Source organism: Carassius carassius, chromosome 22, assembly GCF_963082965.1.
Source record: "Carassius carassius chromosome 22, fCarCar2.1, whole genome shotgun sequence".
Taxonomy (NCBI): domain Eukaryota; kingdom Metazoa; phylum Chordata; class Actinopteri; order Cypriniformes; family Cyprinidae; genus Carassius; species Carassius carassius.
Genome location: NC_081776.1, coordinates 4,087,749 through 4,106,373, shown reverse-complemented (window position 1 = coordinate 4,106,373; position 18,625 = coordinate 4,087,749). Strand labels below are relative to the sequence as shown.

General features: G+C 38.1%; 2 protein-coding genes across 8 annotated transcripts in view; one reads left to right on the top strand and one right to left on the bottom strand.

Moving 5' to 3' along the window:
• Positions 1 to 13,057, bottom strand: part of LOC132098737 (forkhead box protein P2-like) — a 107,008-nt gene extending 93,951 nt beyond the window's left edge. The window contains exons 1-4 of one of the 4 annotated variants that reach the window (XM_059504889.1): positions 12,801 to 13,056; positions 6,367 to 6,621; positions 5,203 to 5,267; positions 4,721 to 4,785 (exon numbers count right to left, since the gene is read on the bottom strand). The gene's annotated coding sequence lies outside the window, so the exon portion shown is untranslated. Of the gene's footprint in view, positions 1 to 4,720; positions 4,786 to 5,202; positions 5,268 to 6,366; positions 6,622 to 12,800 lie in introns of all 4 variants that reach the window. The other 3 variants (XM_059504890.1, XM_059504888.1, XM_059504891.1) reach the window with 3 other exon arrangements.
• A 2,427-nt stretch (positions 13,058 to 15,484) lies between these two features.
• LOC132098736 (protein phosphatase 1 regulatory subunit 3A-like) lies at positions 15,485 to 18,164 on the top strand. 4 transcript variants are annotated; one of them, XM_059504886.1, is made up of 5 exons: positions 15,487 to 16,410; positions 16,952 to 17,003; positions 17,092 to 17,192; positions 17,709 to 17,761; positions 17,890 to 18,034. In XM_059504886.1, coding segments are annotated over exons 1-5 (924 nt in total). In that variant the 5' UTR covers positions 15,487 to 15,693; the 3' UTR covers positions 17,891 to 18,034. The 4 variants fall into 4 exon arrangements, with proteins under 4 accessions (XP_059360868.1, XP_059360870.1, XP_059360869.1 ...); XM_059504885.1 differs by lacking the exon at positions 17,890 to 18,034 and having other exon boundaries at positions 15,485 to 16,410; positions 17,092 to 17,232; XM_059504887.1 differs by lacking the exon at positions 17,709 to 17,761 and having other exon boundaries at positions 15,486 to 16,410; positions 17,092 to 17,232; positions 17,890 to 18,052.
• The last annotated feature ends 461 nt before the right edge of the window (positions 18,165 to 18,625 follow it).

The following is an 18,625-nucleotide window of genomic DNA, read 5'->3' as shown; positions in this document are numbered from 1 at the left end:
AGAGAATTACAGTAAGTGATGGAAATAGGTCTGGAGAAAGCATAAGAGAAACATTAGGAGAAAACAAACGGAAAAGCAGCAGAATCGGATGAGAAAGAAATGAAGTCTAAACAAAACTAATTTTACTTACATTAAACTTAAATACTCAAAAATATCTGTGGAATTAATTTAGATTTAAACAGAAATCCAACTCAAATTGTTCCCCAGCTCATAAAACAAACAAAAAATTAAATCCAGCAGATGAATTAGTGGCTATACTTTTGAAAAGTGTGCATTTTGATGTTGATTGCACGGCACCACACTCAAGAATTCTACCTTTGAAAAAAAAAAAAAAAAAAACTTAGTCAAAACGTTTTTTTTTCTTCCTGTAGTTATCAACATAAGGCCACAAATGCTGTCTTTAGAGCTTAACTTAATTCCTCTTTACCAGTCAGAATGATAGAAAAATAATCTGCTCTCTGAGAGTTTCATTTAACGGGACTTCACTTTAAGGAAACAGCTGGAGAAGTACACCAAAAAAAAAAAAAAAGGGAGACCGACAGAAAAGGACAGCGAAAGAGATTTGAAAAGCCTTCACATGTGAGGTGGGCTGAGGGACGCCCTGTCTGTTTGGTCTCTCTTGTAGAAGAAGGGCATGTTTATGCAGACGGAATCTCTCTCACATGACTCCCTCTGGCTTCAGCACTCAACATCACTCCACGAGCCTCAGAATCAGGTAGTGTGACCGCAGAATTGGCCCAGAGGCATGGCTTTCATGAGCGAAGGTTACAAAAGTGAAGCGTGCGCCATGGAGAGAAATCAGAGACTCTTGGATTTGGCAGCACGGTCGCGCCAACACACACATTCCAGCCTGAAACAGACATGTGAACCAAATCAGGTTGCTCTCGTCCCAACAACAAACTGTTTCACCACCTATCAAAGCAGGTAACCGTGACACAGTTTGATTGTACAGGCTTGCAGTTTGTGGTAGGGAAGCCAAATTCCAGCCTCTAGTACCTCTCTTTCCTCAAGATCACTTTTCAAGCCATGATCAAATTATTGTGAAGAACAAAGTGGTAGGCTTGTATCTTTTGTAGTAATGCTTTTCCTGTGAATGAAGCCAGACAAAGCATTCAAATGGAGAAAGCATTTCAAAACAGTGCTATCAAAGTGTTGTGGGGGAGAACTCGGTTAACGTATAAGATTCTTTCTTCAGATGAAAATAACATTAGCTGTTTATATAAAATATCAAATACGAGAAATGCATTGAAATCCTGGAATTCTTCTGAGAAGAATCACATTTTATAAAACACACATACAAAAATAAGACCAAGATAATTTAATCTAATTTACATTTAAATTAATCTTTTTGTGGCCAATTATTCACATAATCTAGGAGTCTTACAACTCCACAGGAGGCCGAAATCCTTCATACTCAGTTGGTTCAAAGTCTCTAAATAAATTGGCTGCAAGAAACCAATGGCAGCTTCCATTGCATGTTTCGTGTCATAATCCTAGTTTAGTCAACTCAATTGGAGTTGATGTGACAGTTGTCCAAACATAAATTTCTATTCTGACTCGTGATTGATTAATACACATTCTTAACAATGAAACTGGCAGAAATTGGTATTTGGACTCATTCTCAAATATTCAATCTGTGCCCATTCATTCCTAATCTACCCATGTCTATTCTACACCACAATCCATTTCATGACTGCATGGAGAGTTTAAAATATGCTTCAGGGGACAAGACGACGTGAGACCAATGCATTTGACATAATCACCTGCAAGCAAAGTGTCTGACTAATTCCGGCTACATGGACAGTTGGCGTCAGATGGTTCTGATGTCAAAAAGAGGGTCTTGTTTCACAATCATCCCACCACTTGAAAACATTCCAGTGCTTATAGCTTCTACACAGTAATCCACGCAGAGTTTTTTTTTTTTACATCAAACTTACTGGGTATGTATTAACAGACTGAAAAAACCAGTAAACCAAGTAGAAGTCGCAGTGAAGGACACTGACTCTTGGCCCATTCAAACAGCTGATTAGCATAGCACTCCAGCCGGATCAATAACCTCATTGACTCGGCCTGTCTCCTCTATCAGGAATGATGGCAGACTCTCTTTTGTAACTCTATTCTAGGGGCAACTGTCCTTTCTCCACAAACTCCTGCTCTATTTTTCAAACTGGCCTCAATTTGTTTCCTTCTGTCTCGCTGTCTTTTAGGATGCAAGTAAAAAAAGCTGTCTAGATGCCACTGAGAAAGATTAGCTTGTAGCTTTTCGCTTTATCTGGATCTGAATGCCTGGAAGTGGGGGAACAAAAGCGCCACCGTTATTGCCAGAGTTTACTTTGCAAACCTCTTATTATCACGTTTAAGAAAAAGATGTGTGAATGGGCAAGACAAGGAGCTACTCAAGCTCCAATTTGCTCACAGCATGGCTTCATGAGCCCTTTCCCAAACCAAGCTTAACAAGAATATGGAAAGAATATGGAAAAAATCCTTCTTTCTAATACGGAGACAAAACAATGAAGTGAACAGAGTTTAAGAAGAAGAGAAAGACCAGAACCATCAAGTGAACCTCTGATAGCCTGAACTTTTTTCCATCCATCATAAAGTCTTAAGTTTAAAATATTCAATCGAAATGGGGGGATTGACCAGTGACCTGATCCCAGGAGCTGCTAGGGTTCTGGTGGTTAATGGGGGATAAAGATTAGGAAGAACTGGGCTTCGCTTCATCTCTGTCCCCAACCACCTTCTCTTTACAATCCCAAATCAGCCACACAATGAGAACTTCCAATGGAGACTGAGCCCGGTTTCCTTTGATATCCTTCCGAGCTCTCGGCTCTGTGTGTCCAGAGCAAAGCCCCATGGAGGTTACTCTCGACTACAGGGAGTGAAAGAGCTCGCTCTGAGCCATTTTAGATGGAAATGGCAGGCGTTCTACTAGAACAAGAAATACATTTTTAAAGTGAAGAACCATTAAGTCAGTCAAATCGAAGAGTGAGAAATGCCATTCCTCGTCTTTAAACTTGGGTGAGATATGCTTAATTGCTGTAGATTTTATAATGGTTGTGCATTGGCAGTGTGAAGTTGGGCAGCAATTATACTTTTTTTTTCTGATCAGAGGGCTTCTGTTCCAGAACAGATATGAGTTCATCTTTGAAGATTAAAGTGGATACTTGTCAAATTAAAAACTAATATTCAAATCTCTTTAAGGTGGGGAGAGGGAAGCTAGGTTTTGCTTAGCCTTGAGGCAGTGACTTCTGGGGATTCAGCCCCTGCCTGAAGCCAAGCCACACAAACTCTTCAGCAAATGCAAACTTAAATCAGTCCTGCACCTTAAAAGGCAGAGTAATGGCTTGGAATAGCCTCAATGATGGACGCTTCTCTACTGAGCCGAGTTGAGTACTGGACTCTGCTGACTTTAGCAAAGCGAGGGCTGTTACTGCTAGCGCAAACTGAAACTTTCTTAGCTCAGCTTTATATATATACATTTTATGCAAGTGTATTGACTAAATCATACCAAATCACCCGTAGATTAGGTGCTTAACCAACTTCTAAAGCTTTTTTCTCTAAATAATATAACATAACCTTTTTTCTTAATCATTATTTGTACACTAATTATTAAAAGGAAATTTTACCCAAAAAGTGGCCAAAATATTCAGTCATCATTTACTCACTCTTAAGTCATTCCAAACCCATATTACTTACTTTTTCCTTGGAACTCAAAGGGAGACAAGTTCCTAAATGTACTTTAGACTGTTTTCCACATAAACGAATGAGGATACAGTTTGCACCAATAAAGTTTCAGGGGACCATTCAAGAAATGCATTTCATTCGCACTTCTACATATTTAAACAAACTTTTTTGTGATCAAACATTACATGTTGCATCTAAATGCACCATATTTTAATAAATAATGACTTAACTGTTGATCTGTTTGTTGCAAAAAGTAATTTTCATGGCACTATGTTTAATATTTTTTTATAGTGCTTACCCCCAAATTCATTATATGTTGAAGATTGGCCAGTACATTCTTTAATATTTCTCCTATTATGTTCCACAGTTTTTTTTTTATTCCATTTTTTTTTATCCCATCAGAACAGAAATTCTAATAACAACCAAATACCTACAGTATCCAGTAATATCAGGACCCTTAAACAGTCAACAAATCTCTTACTCAAATGATCAAACATGACCTAAACTTGCCCTCCGCATGAACTGCCTTGAATAGGTGCAGGTTTCTCTCATTTACCCTTTGCAACTGTAGCCACCCGTCTGGCAATTTCTACTTTGCTAATGATGGTAACCACAAACTCCACATAATCAGCGGTCACATTCTTACAGATGGTGGGATTCCTTATGTGTATTTTTCACTTACTTGGGTGACAAAACCATCATCAGGGCTTCAATGAAGGGCCCGATGAAGCTGGATAACATGCTTCAAACCTTTACCTGCTGGGTTATGCACCACAATACATTTATCTTCACTTCAACTGCCTTTAACGTGAAACCCCACAACTGTCAATGCCGTCAGAAACTAAGTGGACTCTCGACTGTCATAATGCATCAAGAATCTTTAAGAGGTCCCCGGACTCCTCGTTATTAACGCTACTCACAGGATGTGGTTGATGGAATATATAATGGAAGTGATTTTTGAGAGGACATATCAATTATGGCCAAGACAGATAGACTGAACATGCAAATTAGCACTTTAAAGATTGCTTTTACTCACCGCTTTTGCCTTGGTTTCAAAGTACTCCTGCTGCGCTACGAGCAACGGCCATACCAGTTCTCATCCTGATCGATACAGAATGGGAAACATGTGTAAACATACCAATTTTTTCTTTGAAGCATGCATTTTTTTTTGCATTTTACCTTTTTTGAATGCTATAAAGGTGGCAAAACAACAACAAAAAATGACAGTGTGAGCATGTTGCCAGTGATATTTAGGGAGACTATAATGACAAACAAGGTTCACTGTTTGTGTCACAAGTGTTTTTCATCTCCATGGCAAAATAATTACAACAAAGTCTGTCACACTCCATCAATACAACAGGTCAATCAAAAAACTGGATGTGGGCTCGTTTCACGTCAATGTGCTGCAGTTGCGTACGATCACACTCTAGTTTTTTATCTACTTTTCAAAGAGTGCATCTGCCAAAAAGATGAAAGTGTTGACAGAAGTACAAGAGAAGCTGTGTTTTTCGATCTTACCCTGAGGGGAAACTTTCAGTTGATGTCCGTTTGTTTGGGAGAACTGAGTCCAAGTATGAGAGAATCTGTCAAAAAACAAACAAAAAAAGATATTAAACCTTATTCAGAAATCAAAATTTTAAACTGTAAATTTTTTAACACTTCGATATGTCTGCATTTAAAAAAATTGACATATAATCACACCCAGAATAATAATATGCATCAGAACTGAGAGAAAATATTTTGCCCTCAAAACAGCTTGCCATGCCTGGCCGATAAAACATGAATCAAACTTTCCATCGAGGCTTCTACTGTTTTTTTTTTTGTTGTTTTTTTTTGCTGACACTCACAGATATTAGACTAAATTAGCATGTACAGCTCAGTTCACCTCATAAAAAAATAATAATAATAAAAACTGCAAGTTGTGACATACTAACAACTTCAGGATCCCCTGGAATGTGCTCCCTTAACTGTACAATTGTAACCCAACACTACATTAACCGCCTGTGTTTGAAGAGGTGTTGTAAACCGAGACAATAGCAAATACCACAAACGGTCTAGCCCGAGTATTAATATACACATCTTCCGTGCTCAATTTCACATATATGGTGTTTGTAATTCTGGAAGTGTACTCATTTTAGGAGCACAAATAATGTATATTTAAGATCACTGGCTCAGCCATCAATTGAATGAGAGATTTATTATCAAAATTAAGACTGTTCTGTCTCTGCTTTTTGCACACACACATGTACAAAAACTCTGGAAATGAAACATGATATAAAAAGCTCAGAATAATAATTCTGGAAAAGCGTTAATGTCCCATTCAATTCTAACTTCCTCAGAGTTTGTGTTAATGCCATAATGTCTTTGGACTGTGAAAATTCACCTTTTAAATCGACTTTTCCAGTGTTTAGTTTGCATGACCTCGTGGAAACGGGTTTACAAAATACCAGACCTGTTTCAATTTGAGATCTCTAAATACTATCAAATTATATGCACACATACTGCATTAAGCAGAGGCTGTCCTAATATTTCTGATATTTACATGAACCCCTGCTATAAAAGTTGCGATAAACTATTTCATATCAAGGGCAGAAATACCTCTCCGGCCCCTCTGCTGGGTGTGTGGATGAAAGAAGACATTATGCGAATAAGTTAGATTACAGTACACAATAATTTTTTTACCTATTCAAGTAAATACCATTCCAGTGTTAGGAGGTGGAAGCCACAGTAACACATTTTGACTGAGGGCCGAATGGTCCTTATCAGCACTAGTCAAGCAATTCAGGCCCCCCGAACAAAGATGAGTCTTCAAACTCCCTCCATTCATCAGTGGACATGTAATTACCCCCAGTTCACAGTCTAGACGTTACCGCTTTCAGGGTATTTAAGATCCTCTTTGCAACATGCGGCATGCTCGCGCCCGACCCAACGTTAAATCTGCGGCAGATAAATTAACAAAGATTGCAAGTAAAAAAAATTTAAAAAAAGAAGCGCGACCACAATGAAAAGAACTTTATCCTCCCTGCTGCTAAATGAGATTTCTTTGAAATGCAGATCAGTGGCGCTAGATTAGTGAATTTTAGCTGCTGTCAACATCATAACAAAATACAAATGCGATTGTTCATCTGGGCCTTATCTCCTTGCTTCCATCTGCTTCTTCACGTATTTACTCGGGTCGATTTACTATGCAGATCTAAATAAGACGGCGCGCTTGCGGCACAATGGCTTCTTAAGCTTCTACATCAAGGTATTTGAAAACGCAGTCACATGAAAAGCTGCCCCATCAAAGGCACATCCCTAATGAACTTCCCAATCACAGAGGGATGGCGTGGTGCTCCGGAGAGCCTCGCAGAGAGGCGCTAAATCACAGGAAGGATACCTCAGCGGCCCATGGAGATTAACACACATCAGGGACACTCAAACAGGAGGCCGTCCGAGCCAAACCCGGGGTAGCTTGCGGATCAACGGCCAAATTAAAAAACGCAGGTAAGGGAATAGCAGCGTGTACCTCAAGGTAATATGGACGCTTTTAACTAATACAACAAACGGCACACCATACAAAGCTGTGTTTGCCACAACGATGACAGTAATCTTCAAAGCCGAGGAATAACCTCTAATTTCACGCCATATTTGTTGTATCCTGCGTACACAGATGGGATTACAACACAAATCCCACAACTTACCCCAGAAATGGGTGGAAAAGTGTGGTGGGTGATAGAGAGAGGGAATGTATATAAGGGTAAGAAGATGCATTTTGGGTTTAAATCGTCATGCACCAGCTGTTGGGGCAATTAGCCCCAGAGGCAGCACACACACGAGACCGGCACATGTGGCTCTGAGTAGAGCTCTGACATCACGGCATGATGAGAGGGTTGAACAAGCGCATCAACCATCCACGCATGTGCCAGGTTCCAACTTCTGGAGAAAAGAGGAAGAAAAAAGCAAGGTGGGGGGACTGTATCTGAGGCCCTTTCGGAAAACATCTTCACACAAAAGCGGCATCTAACGGCCCTGCAGTCGTGTGAAACAAACCGCGGTTGTCTTTTCCCTCCTCCCCTCACTGTCTTCACCCTGCCAAGTGGGCTCAATGCCAGTCACATTTGCAACCACAATGGACTGCTGCTGTTTTTTTCTTGTTTAATGAAATGACAAAACAACAGATTTACATATGCAGAAACAGGTGTTGTAACAGGTTTGACTTGACCTAAAACGTGTTGCGTGGGGGAAAACAGGGGGGAAAAAACAAGGGGGAAAAAAGTTAACAACAGTTGCCTAGAGGGTGTTTAGGCTCTGATGGGCATTCAAATCTACACCATCTGCCCTGCTGGTTGCCAGAAGTGACAATCTGACTAAATTAAAAACCACTCATCAAATATCATAAAAATAAACTATTGTATTGCTGTGGCCATATACTGTAAGTGACCCTATCAAAGACAAAGAGAGAATATAGTTAACCCTCCACAGTCTAAAAGACACCAAGCACAGCAATGGCACACACACATTCCCACAGGCCCCTGCACTTGAGAAACGATGCTTGTGTTTCGAAATTCTAAATATGATTGTGCTACTGATTCATATTGGCAGACTTTACTAAATTGTGCTACATATAAGTGTTTAATAAATTTAGAGGCTAGAATATAAATCTAAAATCTGTTTATTCAACACAAACACCAAAACACACACACACACACACAAATACTGTGGCAATAACGTGATATAGTGATGGAACCAGAAGGAAATATGGTGATATTTTGATACATACTGAATGATTAACATATTCATGATTTAGGCTAAGCATGCCCTATGTAAAATAAATAAGAAAATAATATCAATATGAATGATAAAATCGGATTATTCTACATTAACCCTTACAAACAGCTACTCTAGTGGCACCATGGTACAATGATGGTATTATATTTTGATATTTACTATCGTACATTATGAATCTAAGACTGTATTCTCGAAATTGAGATTTATACATCATCTGAAAGCTGAATAGATAAGCTTTCATTTGATGTATGGCTTGTATAGGTCAATATTTGGCTAATATACAACTATTTGAAAATCTGGAATCTAAGGGTGCAAAAAAATTTAAAACTGTCCAAATGAAGTTCTTAGCAATGCATATTACTAATCAAAAATTAAGTTTTGATATATTTACAGTAGGAAATGTACAAAATATCTTCATGGAACATGATCTTTACTTAATATCCTAATGATTTTTGGCATATTAATTTTGACCCATACAATTTTTTTTTTTGGCTATTGCTAAAATTATATATCCCAGCATTATATCCCAGACCCCTGCTTTTGTGGTCCAGGGTCACATATACCATGGCATTGAATAATTAACACAATCATGATCCATATTCAGTCTAAATTGGTAAGATCACTACAAATGATCTAACGTGAATTTTCTGCACTAAACCTTCCAAAAGCCATGGTTTTACAAGCCACTCAGTAATTCTGAACAACAACAATATTACTGGTGCTAAAAAACAACATGTGTTATCACATCCCAAAAAATATGGCAATACCAGAGAACTTTTGTAAGAATAAAAGATATTTTGCTACACAAATTAAATGTCAAGCACAGCAATCAGACATTCCTTTAAAACAATAGAGAAACATGAAGGCCAAACACATTAACTCATATCATCAGCTCAGTAACTCAACAATAACAACATTTGGCACAAAACCAAGAAAACAACAATTCGGGCCAAAGAGTCAAACTAAAAATATTCACTTTGCCCTTGTCAAAGACAAAAGGAGCATTAATTTGCCATGTTATTATTTAGAGAGGGCAGGGCGAACAAACCTTAGCCCATCGTGACCCTGCCACAGTGTTGCAACTTGTTCTAGAGCGATGCCAGCAGAAGGCAGCACCGTATGCCCACAGCCTCGGGCCCGATGCTCTTTCTGCAGCCTAATACGCCTGTCAGGAGACGTTACTGTCACAAATCCTCTGTTTTTCCACAACTGGTTTCAAATAAACAGGTTTTTTTTTCTCTTGTTAACAGAATTGTCCTCAGAGATTCAGTTAGAAGGTCAGTATTTGGTTCTACTGTACTGACAACTGACAAGTTTTTTTTATTATTATCTACAAGCATGGTCATTATTTATATATTTATAGAATCAAGAAACTATATCTATATTCTTTTTTTATTAATTAAATGTTTCATTTTTTAAAATATTTTGTTTTTAAACCAAATTATTTGTGCAAAAAAATGAATAAATAAAAAAAATAAAGAAAGAAACTAAGCCTGGTGTAAAAAGCATCATACATACTAGTAGTGAGTCTACTTCCACATTTTCTCTCGTCACAGGCCACGGGCAAGTTTGGTCCAGCTGGGCTGACCTTGCCGTTTACTACAAATGACGCCACCATTCATCTACAACGACTGGGGTTTTAAGTCAACCAGAGACTAAAACTCTCAATAAATCAGAGCCTTCAGCCCAAAATACCCTGTCATGCCCTCAAAAAAAAAAAACAAAAAAAAAAGGTATGACAACACATATCAGCACTGATAATATCAGCTAAGCATACAATTAATAACTTCAAGGGCATATGTACTACGATAAGATGCTTTTGGGTGATTTTAATACCTCTCCATAAAGGTCATGTGATATCGTTCGTGCGAAAGAGCACTGTCACAATCAAAAGACTAGAGTTGGGGATTACATGCCATGTTTAAGAATAATAATAATAATAATAATAAATCAAACAAAAGGTCTAGACTCTAGAGCATTGCAACCTCAGATTGAGAAGTAACATTCCATTAGTCAATGCACTGAACATTTAAATCCATAAAATAAGCATTAAATTCACATCCACTCACACCCAGTAGAAAAGAAATAGCTTTAATACAACAAAAAAAGCGTTGTTTATTTCTAATAGGTGGCCTCAGAGGAAGCACTCAGTATCTTAGTTACTGAAGCACACCAAACGTCGTTAGGATGATGTGGATAATTACAACACATAAGACCTCTTAAGCATGTAATACAGTCTTTTATCTGGAGAAGTCAATCTCTGCGAGGCTGACAGCTAGCAGCATATGATCCCGGTAAACAAATACTTTCACGGAGCACCAAAGTGCCATTAAAGGCCAGAACTGTCAACACAAATTCCACTCTTGCGAGAGGAAAGGAAGGGTTGGGTGGGGGGGGGGGACTTGATCACCTCTGGTTGCCTTAACGTGCATGAAGGTTGTCATGGAAACATTTCTGTGAAGTTAACATGGATACAAACAGAAGGCTTTCCGGCTTAGTTGCCATTAGAGTTTAATGACCATTTAGACATGTATATTAAAACACACACACACACTAAGAAAGTTATTGTGATAACATGAATGAGAACTAACAAAAAAAAAAAAAAAACACAAAGTTCAAGTGTGCATTTTTTTTGTTAGATGCCATTTGAAAGCAAAACTATGAAATAAACTCATGATTTCAAACAATGAAACAGTCCCACCCACAATACTCTCGATAGGAATAAAGGAATAACCTAGAAGCATTCAGCTCGCCGTGACATCTTAACTCAGAGTCAGACAAATGATTTTATTTTACTCTGTGCACACACACATTACTAACAGTGCACACACATTATTAACATCACTACAGTGCACTGCACACACCCCTAGCCGATGATGAATGCCATAATCAGGCTGCAACTACAAAAACATCAGGATAACTCGAATTTAGGCCCCTCTTTCCTGTCGTGCGGGTCAGCAGTGCCTGCCTCCCTCCACGTGTCATACGTGAAACATCACGCTCATTGAAACACTGCTAATTAAAATCACCTGCGAAGAACTGTGTTGGGTTAACAAAAAGCCGAGCTTCACGTTACAGAGCATGTCTGGGGCTGCCGATGTGTGTGTGTGTGTTTGAAATTTTACTACTGCTATTACGGCCTCTTTGAAGCGACACGGCGTTGAGTGACGAAACGCTGTGATGCACACCTGCACTTCACCTGCCAGAGTGAAACTAAGATGCATCTACAACCAAAACTCTCACAGCCATGAAAGGAGCTGTAATACTATACACCTTGTTTAAAAAAATAAATAAAAAAGAAGTCACATACCCTATTGATTTAGTCCCAGATCCCCTGAACCACTGAAAGTGCTCTGGCAGTAGATGTGGTTGAGTCTTAAGAGGAGTGCTGTCCATTAACACTCCAATACAGTGTCAGGACTCCAATACTGTCCCGACACTCACTGCTGCTGTGAGCAGCTCTAAAGCTATGAAGATTTCACTCTGGATTATGGAAATGGAGCAAGCAACCACGGTAAGATTAATGTTAACCTTGATGATGATGATAAAAATAATAAAATCTACTATACATCATTTATTATCTTTATTAGTATATACATCTATATCTATCTATCTATATATCTATATATATATATATATATATATATATATAGTAAATGTCAATTTTAAATAGTGTATATATATATATATATATATATATATATATATATATATATATATGTTGAATATCACTTGCTATAAGTATAATTTTTTATTAAAATTTTCAGACTTCATGACAATTTGACAATACTAAATTTAATGCAAAACCACAATTCTCAAAAACGAACTCCACCACTGTATTGAAATTAAATGACCTATTATTTATTTCTAACAATGAAAAACTGTAAACCTATGAAACACTAATAATTATTTGAGAATAACTGTACAAAAAGTAAATGTAGTGAAATCAATTATAGATCATATACACGTTTACATTTTATGCCGTAATGAATTTATTAAAATTGTGTACTGTTAAACTGATAGAAATGGTGGTGTTATACTAATGCAATGCATGTTTAACGTTTCACACGTCATTTTAGAACTAAAATGCGCAAATAAACACTGCTATAAACACAGCGAAAGTTGCTGAGCATAAAAAGACGTACAATAATCTAATTTGCCAAAACTGTCACTGGATGTTTATTGTTTATAAAGACAGAATCACAGTACTGACTTCTCCCAAACTCTCTAACAACACAAACACTGTCAAAACAACAAATAAACCATCCGACAAACACTAAACAACCCGTCTGCAACTTCTCAGTGAAGTCAAACTCGTATGAAAGGCAAAAACGTGAAAAACTCACCAAAAGAAGTGAATGTATCTCATTCGCGGTGGCTGAAGTTTGGCGTGTTTACGACTCTGTGGTTTAAAAAAGCGCTAAAAACAAACGCACAGCACGCGCTGTTGATATTCCTCCGCTCGGAGTAGTGAGACGCTGCTGTCTTCAGTCAGTGTGCTGCTGTTATTACCGATGCAACTGTAAAAAAACGCCCGAGTTACACAGACTCCTGTTTGAATGCGCTCGCATGACGCGCAACGCGAAGCGCGGCTTGTTTTTTTGTATCTCGATTCAATACATCGCTACGTATCGGCCGAGTTTTGGGGGGGACTAGCTTATTAAAATGCTAGGAGGCACTTACGCGGACGTGCATGTTGTTATTTTTTGGCGTACTGCGACCCCACGTGACGTGGTGTCCACCTGCTGTGTAAACAATACAGTCATTATAAGTTAACGACGCTTTTGTTAATCGGGTCTCTTAAATACACTAATACGAAGAAACAATATTGTTCAACTGCTTCATTTGTTAAAGAGACGAGTAGAGATGAAGAACAGCAATGCGAAGTGCTATCCTTTATTTTATTTACCAGTTTTATCATAACGATCACTATTTTTATTGAATTGTAATTCCTATTTATCTGTTTATAATTCAATAATACATATTTATATATTATTTATTATGAATAAATAAAATGAAACAAACAAATAAATAAAGATGAGCAATGTGGAAGAGTGTTGAAAACAAAGGAACAACTGAGAATTATTGTGCTTTGTTGAAAAATGGTCTGTGTGCTTTCTTTTTTATTTCCTTAATTGTTTAAAATAAATTCTTTAAACACAGCATTTTTATTTCTTTGAGCATGAAATGTATCAACACTTGTTAAACACAGGTTTATTTAAATACACCTCGAGCTGAACAACACTAGATAATTTAGCTATTTGTTTTTATTATTATTACTGTCATGAAATATTGTTTATTTGAGTGATCAATTGATGTTGTGAAAAAAAATGTTTGCTTTTGACCATTTATGTGTTTGAATTAATATAGCTCTTTATTTGAAACACATACTGTAATGGTGAGTTATGCATCATATTTGTACTGTAACTGTGTGGCACTGCCTTGAAATTTACATATAAATAAAACGGGGAAAATGATTTTCAGATCATAGATTGATAATATCATAAGTCTCCCTTTGTGGATGAATTATCCCTGTCTCTGTCTGAATTAACTATCTTCATTACATGTTGTGGTAGCTAACACTTCCTTTATTAAACATGATAATGTTATAAATGGGGGATGGTCATGTTAAAAAAAAAAGTTGTATATTTACATTAATCAAAATATTGTTCATGCATATTTAAATAAATAGGCCGCACAGCAGATTTTTACTTGGTTTTATTAGAACATTTTAACACTTCCAATATGTGATAATAAATATCTGTCAGATGTCTGCAGAGGTGTTGTGAATTTTTTGTTAATTGATCGGAAATATAATATTTATTTCCTTCTATGCACCACATGCATGCATTTAAATAAAATGTTTAATTAAGAAAATACATAATTTCATGGGTTTTATCACAGAAGAAATTAAAACGCATGCATTTTCTACATGGATTTTAGAGGAGAAAAATCATTTTGGGAAAACTGGCATGAAACGTAAGGGTTTGCTGCCACCTACAGGAATGTTTTGGAATCCACTTTTGCTTCTCAAAGAAACAGTGTGCACACATCTTTGATTAGACACTGCCGCCTAGTGGCTAATTGTAATACTGCGCAAAAGTTTTCTGGAATTCACACGTCATAAGAATCTACCATTGATTAAATGACTATACAATAAAACAAAAAATGAACAAAAACATAATAAATAAACAAAAAGTGTCCTTTTTTATATAAATTAATGAAGTAAAAAATATTTACTAGTCAGTTTTAGTCCTCCACATCTTGGCTACTTAAAAAAAAAAAAAAAAAACGTATATTGAAACCGTATATATCACAAACTGGTCTTGTGTGACAACATGCCCAATATTAAAGCAAGCTGTCACAATAGGAACCTACTGTTCACTGACTATTAGTTTGAAATATGAAATATCTAAATGTAATAAAAGCCATGTTAAACAATTTGAATTTAAAATGCACAACTGGCTAAAAGGCATTTCAATTAAATATAAACAGTAAAACTAATAGAAAACAATTCAAGACACAAACGGCAAAACGATAAAATAAAACATGAGAAATAATCATTAATGAATTGCATAAATTGTATAAAATATATAAAAAATATGACAACGTGCCAAAACCTGACATGTTTTCATTATATTATCTGAATGTAATGACAGTGTGGTAATTATTATGTTTATTTGCTTATCCTACAGATATATAACAATATATGACCATAGTAAAACTTCGTCTCAAGAAGTTTTTCACAAAAATTGGTCTTTATTATCTAGGTGTTTGACGTTAAAATACAAGGCCACAAGCATTTTAAACTCATAGTTACTGTTTTATATAACCCTTGAACCAATTGCTCATGTGACAACTAGCCCCAGTCTCTTCTACATTTCCAAACAGAAGCATTGTGTTGTTTCAGTACAGATACACATATATAATTCAAAAGCATTTATCAAAACTGTCAAGTTTCCGCAGAGTTCAGCAGACGACATTAACACACATCAAAGTGTCCCACGTCTACCAGATACTAGTCACCAGGAAGTATAGTTCAGCAGCACTCGCAGCTATTTTTAAGCCTGGCAAACACACAATGTTCAGCTGCAACCTGATGCTGTGGCAGGTAACATTGCGAGTAAGGGTTTAAGGCGGTTAGCGTTGTTCTCTCAGGATTTCCATCCAGCATTACCCAGGCATGTCTGCAGAAGAGCTTGTACCCTCCGTGGTCTCCTGCAACCTGGAGCTTCCCAAATGTATGAACTGGATAATGAAAACAAAGAAGAAAATGTCAAATTGGAGAAAACAGTGAACCAAATATTAGAGGGAAGCTCTGGAGATGAATCTCCACAGGTAGCTGTACGAAGAAAGGTGTCATTTGCGGACGCCTTTGGTCTGGACCTGGTTTCTGTGAAGGAGTATGACAACCATGACAACCAGGATTCATCAGTGCTGGAGGCAAATAGTAGAGAAGCTGAGGAATTTTACATCTCTTGCCTCTTTAATATCCTAGCATTGCACCAGGACATGGAGGTGAGACTTCAGCAGCAGAAGTTGGAGCTGGAGCGCATTGAGCTGCTCCCTGGATCCACCACAATCCGCGGCATCATCCGCGTTCTTAACCTCTGCTTCCACAAGGCCGTCTACGTCCGTGTCACTCTGGACGGCTGGCAGAGCCACTTCGACCTGCTGGCTGAGTACATGCCTGGGTCCAGCGATGGCGAGACGGACTGTTTCTCTTTTCAACTCGTGTTGATGCCTCTGTTCCAGGTCGAAGGGTTGCGGGTGGAGTTCTGTCTGCGGTATGAAAGTGCTGTTGGAATCTTCTGGGCCAACAATGGAGGGACAAACTACATTGTCTTCTGCCACCAAAGACGAAGGAGCGATCTGAAAGAGAAAGAGAGTGAAAAGGAGAAGTCTGTAGAGGAGAGCAACCAAAAAGGTATCAGGAGCTGCCTTAAAACAATCAGTTTGGGAACACAAAAAAAAAAACATACATTTGAATCATCACTTTTACTCATGCTTATGTTAAGGGTTTGAATTTTGGTGTGTAACTCATCCCGGATGTGAATGATACAGTAAATCGGACTGTTGAAGAGCTGTCAGTTAGTAATCAGACTTACAATTTTAGCCATGTAGATGAAAAAACTGTCCAAAAAATTGTACACTGGAAGAATTTAGAAAAATTTTTATTTTATAGGATTGTGTTGCTATTGTATGCAGGATGGTAATCGCATAGCAAAACCTTTAGTACCCACCCAAAACATCCCACCAATTGCATAGCAGCACTAAAAAATATTCAGAAAACCTTACAGTAGCAGAGCTCAAAAACAGCCTTTTACGCTTCATGGTTAAACTTTGTTAAATAGGTAAACTTGTTTTTTGTGTAACTCAGTAAAACCAGACGTATTTGTCTAGTTGTCCAATCAAGTACTTTTTGTTTTGACGGGAGATGATATGTTTGAACACATGGCTGGTGAGTGTGATTGAAAACGTGCTGCCTATTTACAGTAAAAAGACCTACTGGGAGGCGACACCTGCAGAGGCGAGCGGTGAGGTCTCAGGTGGGTTTCATATGTGGAGATCTGGGAATAAGGAGCTTTGATTCTGAGGATAAGAGACAGAATTTGAGTTTGTTTGTTTTTTTTCCAGAACAAGTCACACCCAAGGCCAGGCATACTGAGGAGAACATAACAGAAAAAGAAGTAGGAATAAATTCCTGCAAATCCCTTAAGGACTGCTGCAAAACTCTGGTAGGGTCAATGAGTGCTCTGTCAAGGTCCAGAGATAAAGGTGGGCATTTAGAGAGGTAGTTCACCAATTTGCCAGAATAAAACCAGCTGTTTTTTTTTTTTATGAATAAATTGTCAGGGTTCATGAATGCACCGTTTCCTGCTCGTCTCATGTTACGTCATGTTGATTGTTTCATGTGGGTGTTACTGCAGCTCATTCCACCAGCCTACTTAATGCCCTGTCTTTCGTCTCTTGTTTGTCAGATCGTTGTTTGACGTCTTCTGTGATTCTTGTCTGTGTTCCATCTGCTCAGCTACGTTTGTGTCTTGTTCCTGTTCGGTCGCTATTGGAATTACCAGTCATCATACAGATCCATCACCCACCTGCGCACTCAATCACCTCCTCACCAGTCTGTGCTGCCATCGAGGTCCCTGCGTCACCCACCATCAAACCAGCCTGGCGATACTTCTCTAAATAAACATCATTTACTTGCAACTGCTTCCTGTCCTTAATATGAACATGACATAAATATACAGGTTTTGAACAACTGGGTGAACAATCTCTTTGAATGCAAAGCAGGAAGTTATTAGTAAGGATAAATTCATGCATTTTGCAACATTATATTCCACTCAGTAAGTGCCTCTCATTACAAACATGACATAATAAAGTCTGTTGAAAACCACCTTTTCTCTCCATGTTGTCTCTTTTTTTTGACAGGTGGATTGTCGTAGGAAACGTCAAGCTGCTCGTTTGGCTCACGTGCAGGACTACTTCATTCAGAAAGCAATGGAAATCCAGATGGGTTATAATTCCAACACAAATACAAGTACCACATCCATACCAAGGCTGAGTATACCAAGTAGAACCCACTTGCCTGTTGTCCACGGCCAACAAGGATACGGTAATGACACGCCACCAATACTAATGTACCACCAGATCCCTCTGCTTTCCCTGGATTGGGGCAGTACCACAACAACACCTCCCTAAGCAAACCCTCCAGATACCTACAGTGAAACAAGTCATCAGGAAGAAGATCACTTAGCCATGTTGGCTTCTAAGGCCTGTGAAGCTTTTTTTAATGGCACTGATACACAGGACCAAGTATGTGTCCGTCAAGAATCAGAAGTTGTAGCTTTAAGGGACAAAGTCGTAGTACCGACGGAGGAAAAGGGAGCCGAGAAAGACCACAGTCAAGAGTCTGCTGACAGGAAAGCAATGGAAACCATAAAATCTGATCCTGTAGTACAGCAATCAAGGGATCTGAGCATGAGTCCTTCTAGAGATCAGGTTTTGGATTACCAACTAGTGAAAGAGCCAAGGGTCACCACCCTACCATGTTATGCGCAGGGATCTGAGCCAAAGAGGGAGGTAAGTGAGTTAGAAACATCTTGTGACCGCCAATCCCCACATCATGAGCACACAAGCGGATCTTTGAGACAAGACACGACCAAAG

Excerpts from the sequence above, each read along its gene's own strand:
- LOC132098736 (XM_059504884.1), top strand. The coding sequence starts at position 15,694 with ATGTATGAACTGGATAATGAAAACAAAGAAGAAAATGTCAAATTGGAG. Across the intron at positions 17,004-17,091 it reads GGCGAGCGGTGAGGTCTCAG|AACAAGTCACACCCAAGGCC; the intron begins GTGGGTTTCATA and ends TTTTTTTTCCAG. Across the intron at positions 17,193-17,889 it reads AGGACTGCTGCAAAACTCTG|GTGGATTGTCGTAGGAAACG; the intron begins GTAGGGTCAATG and ends TTTTTTTGACAG.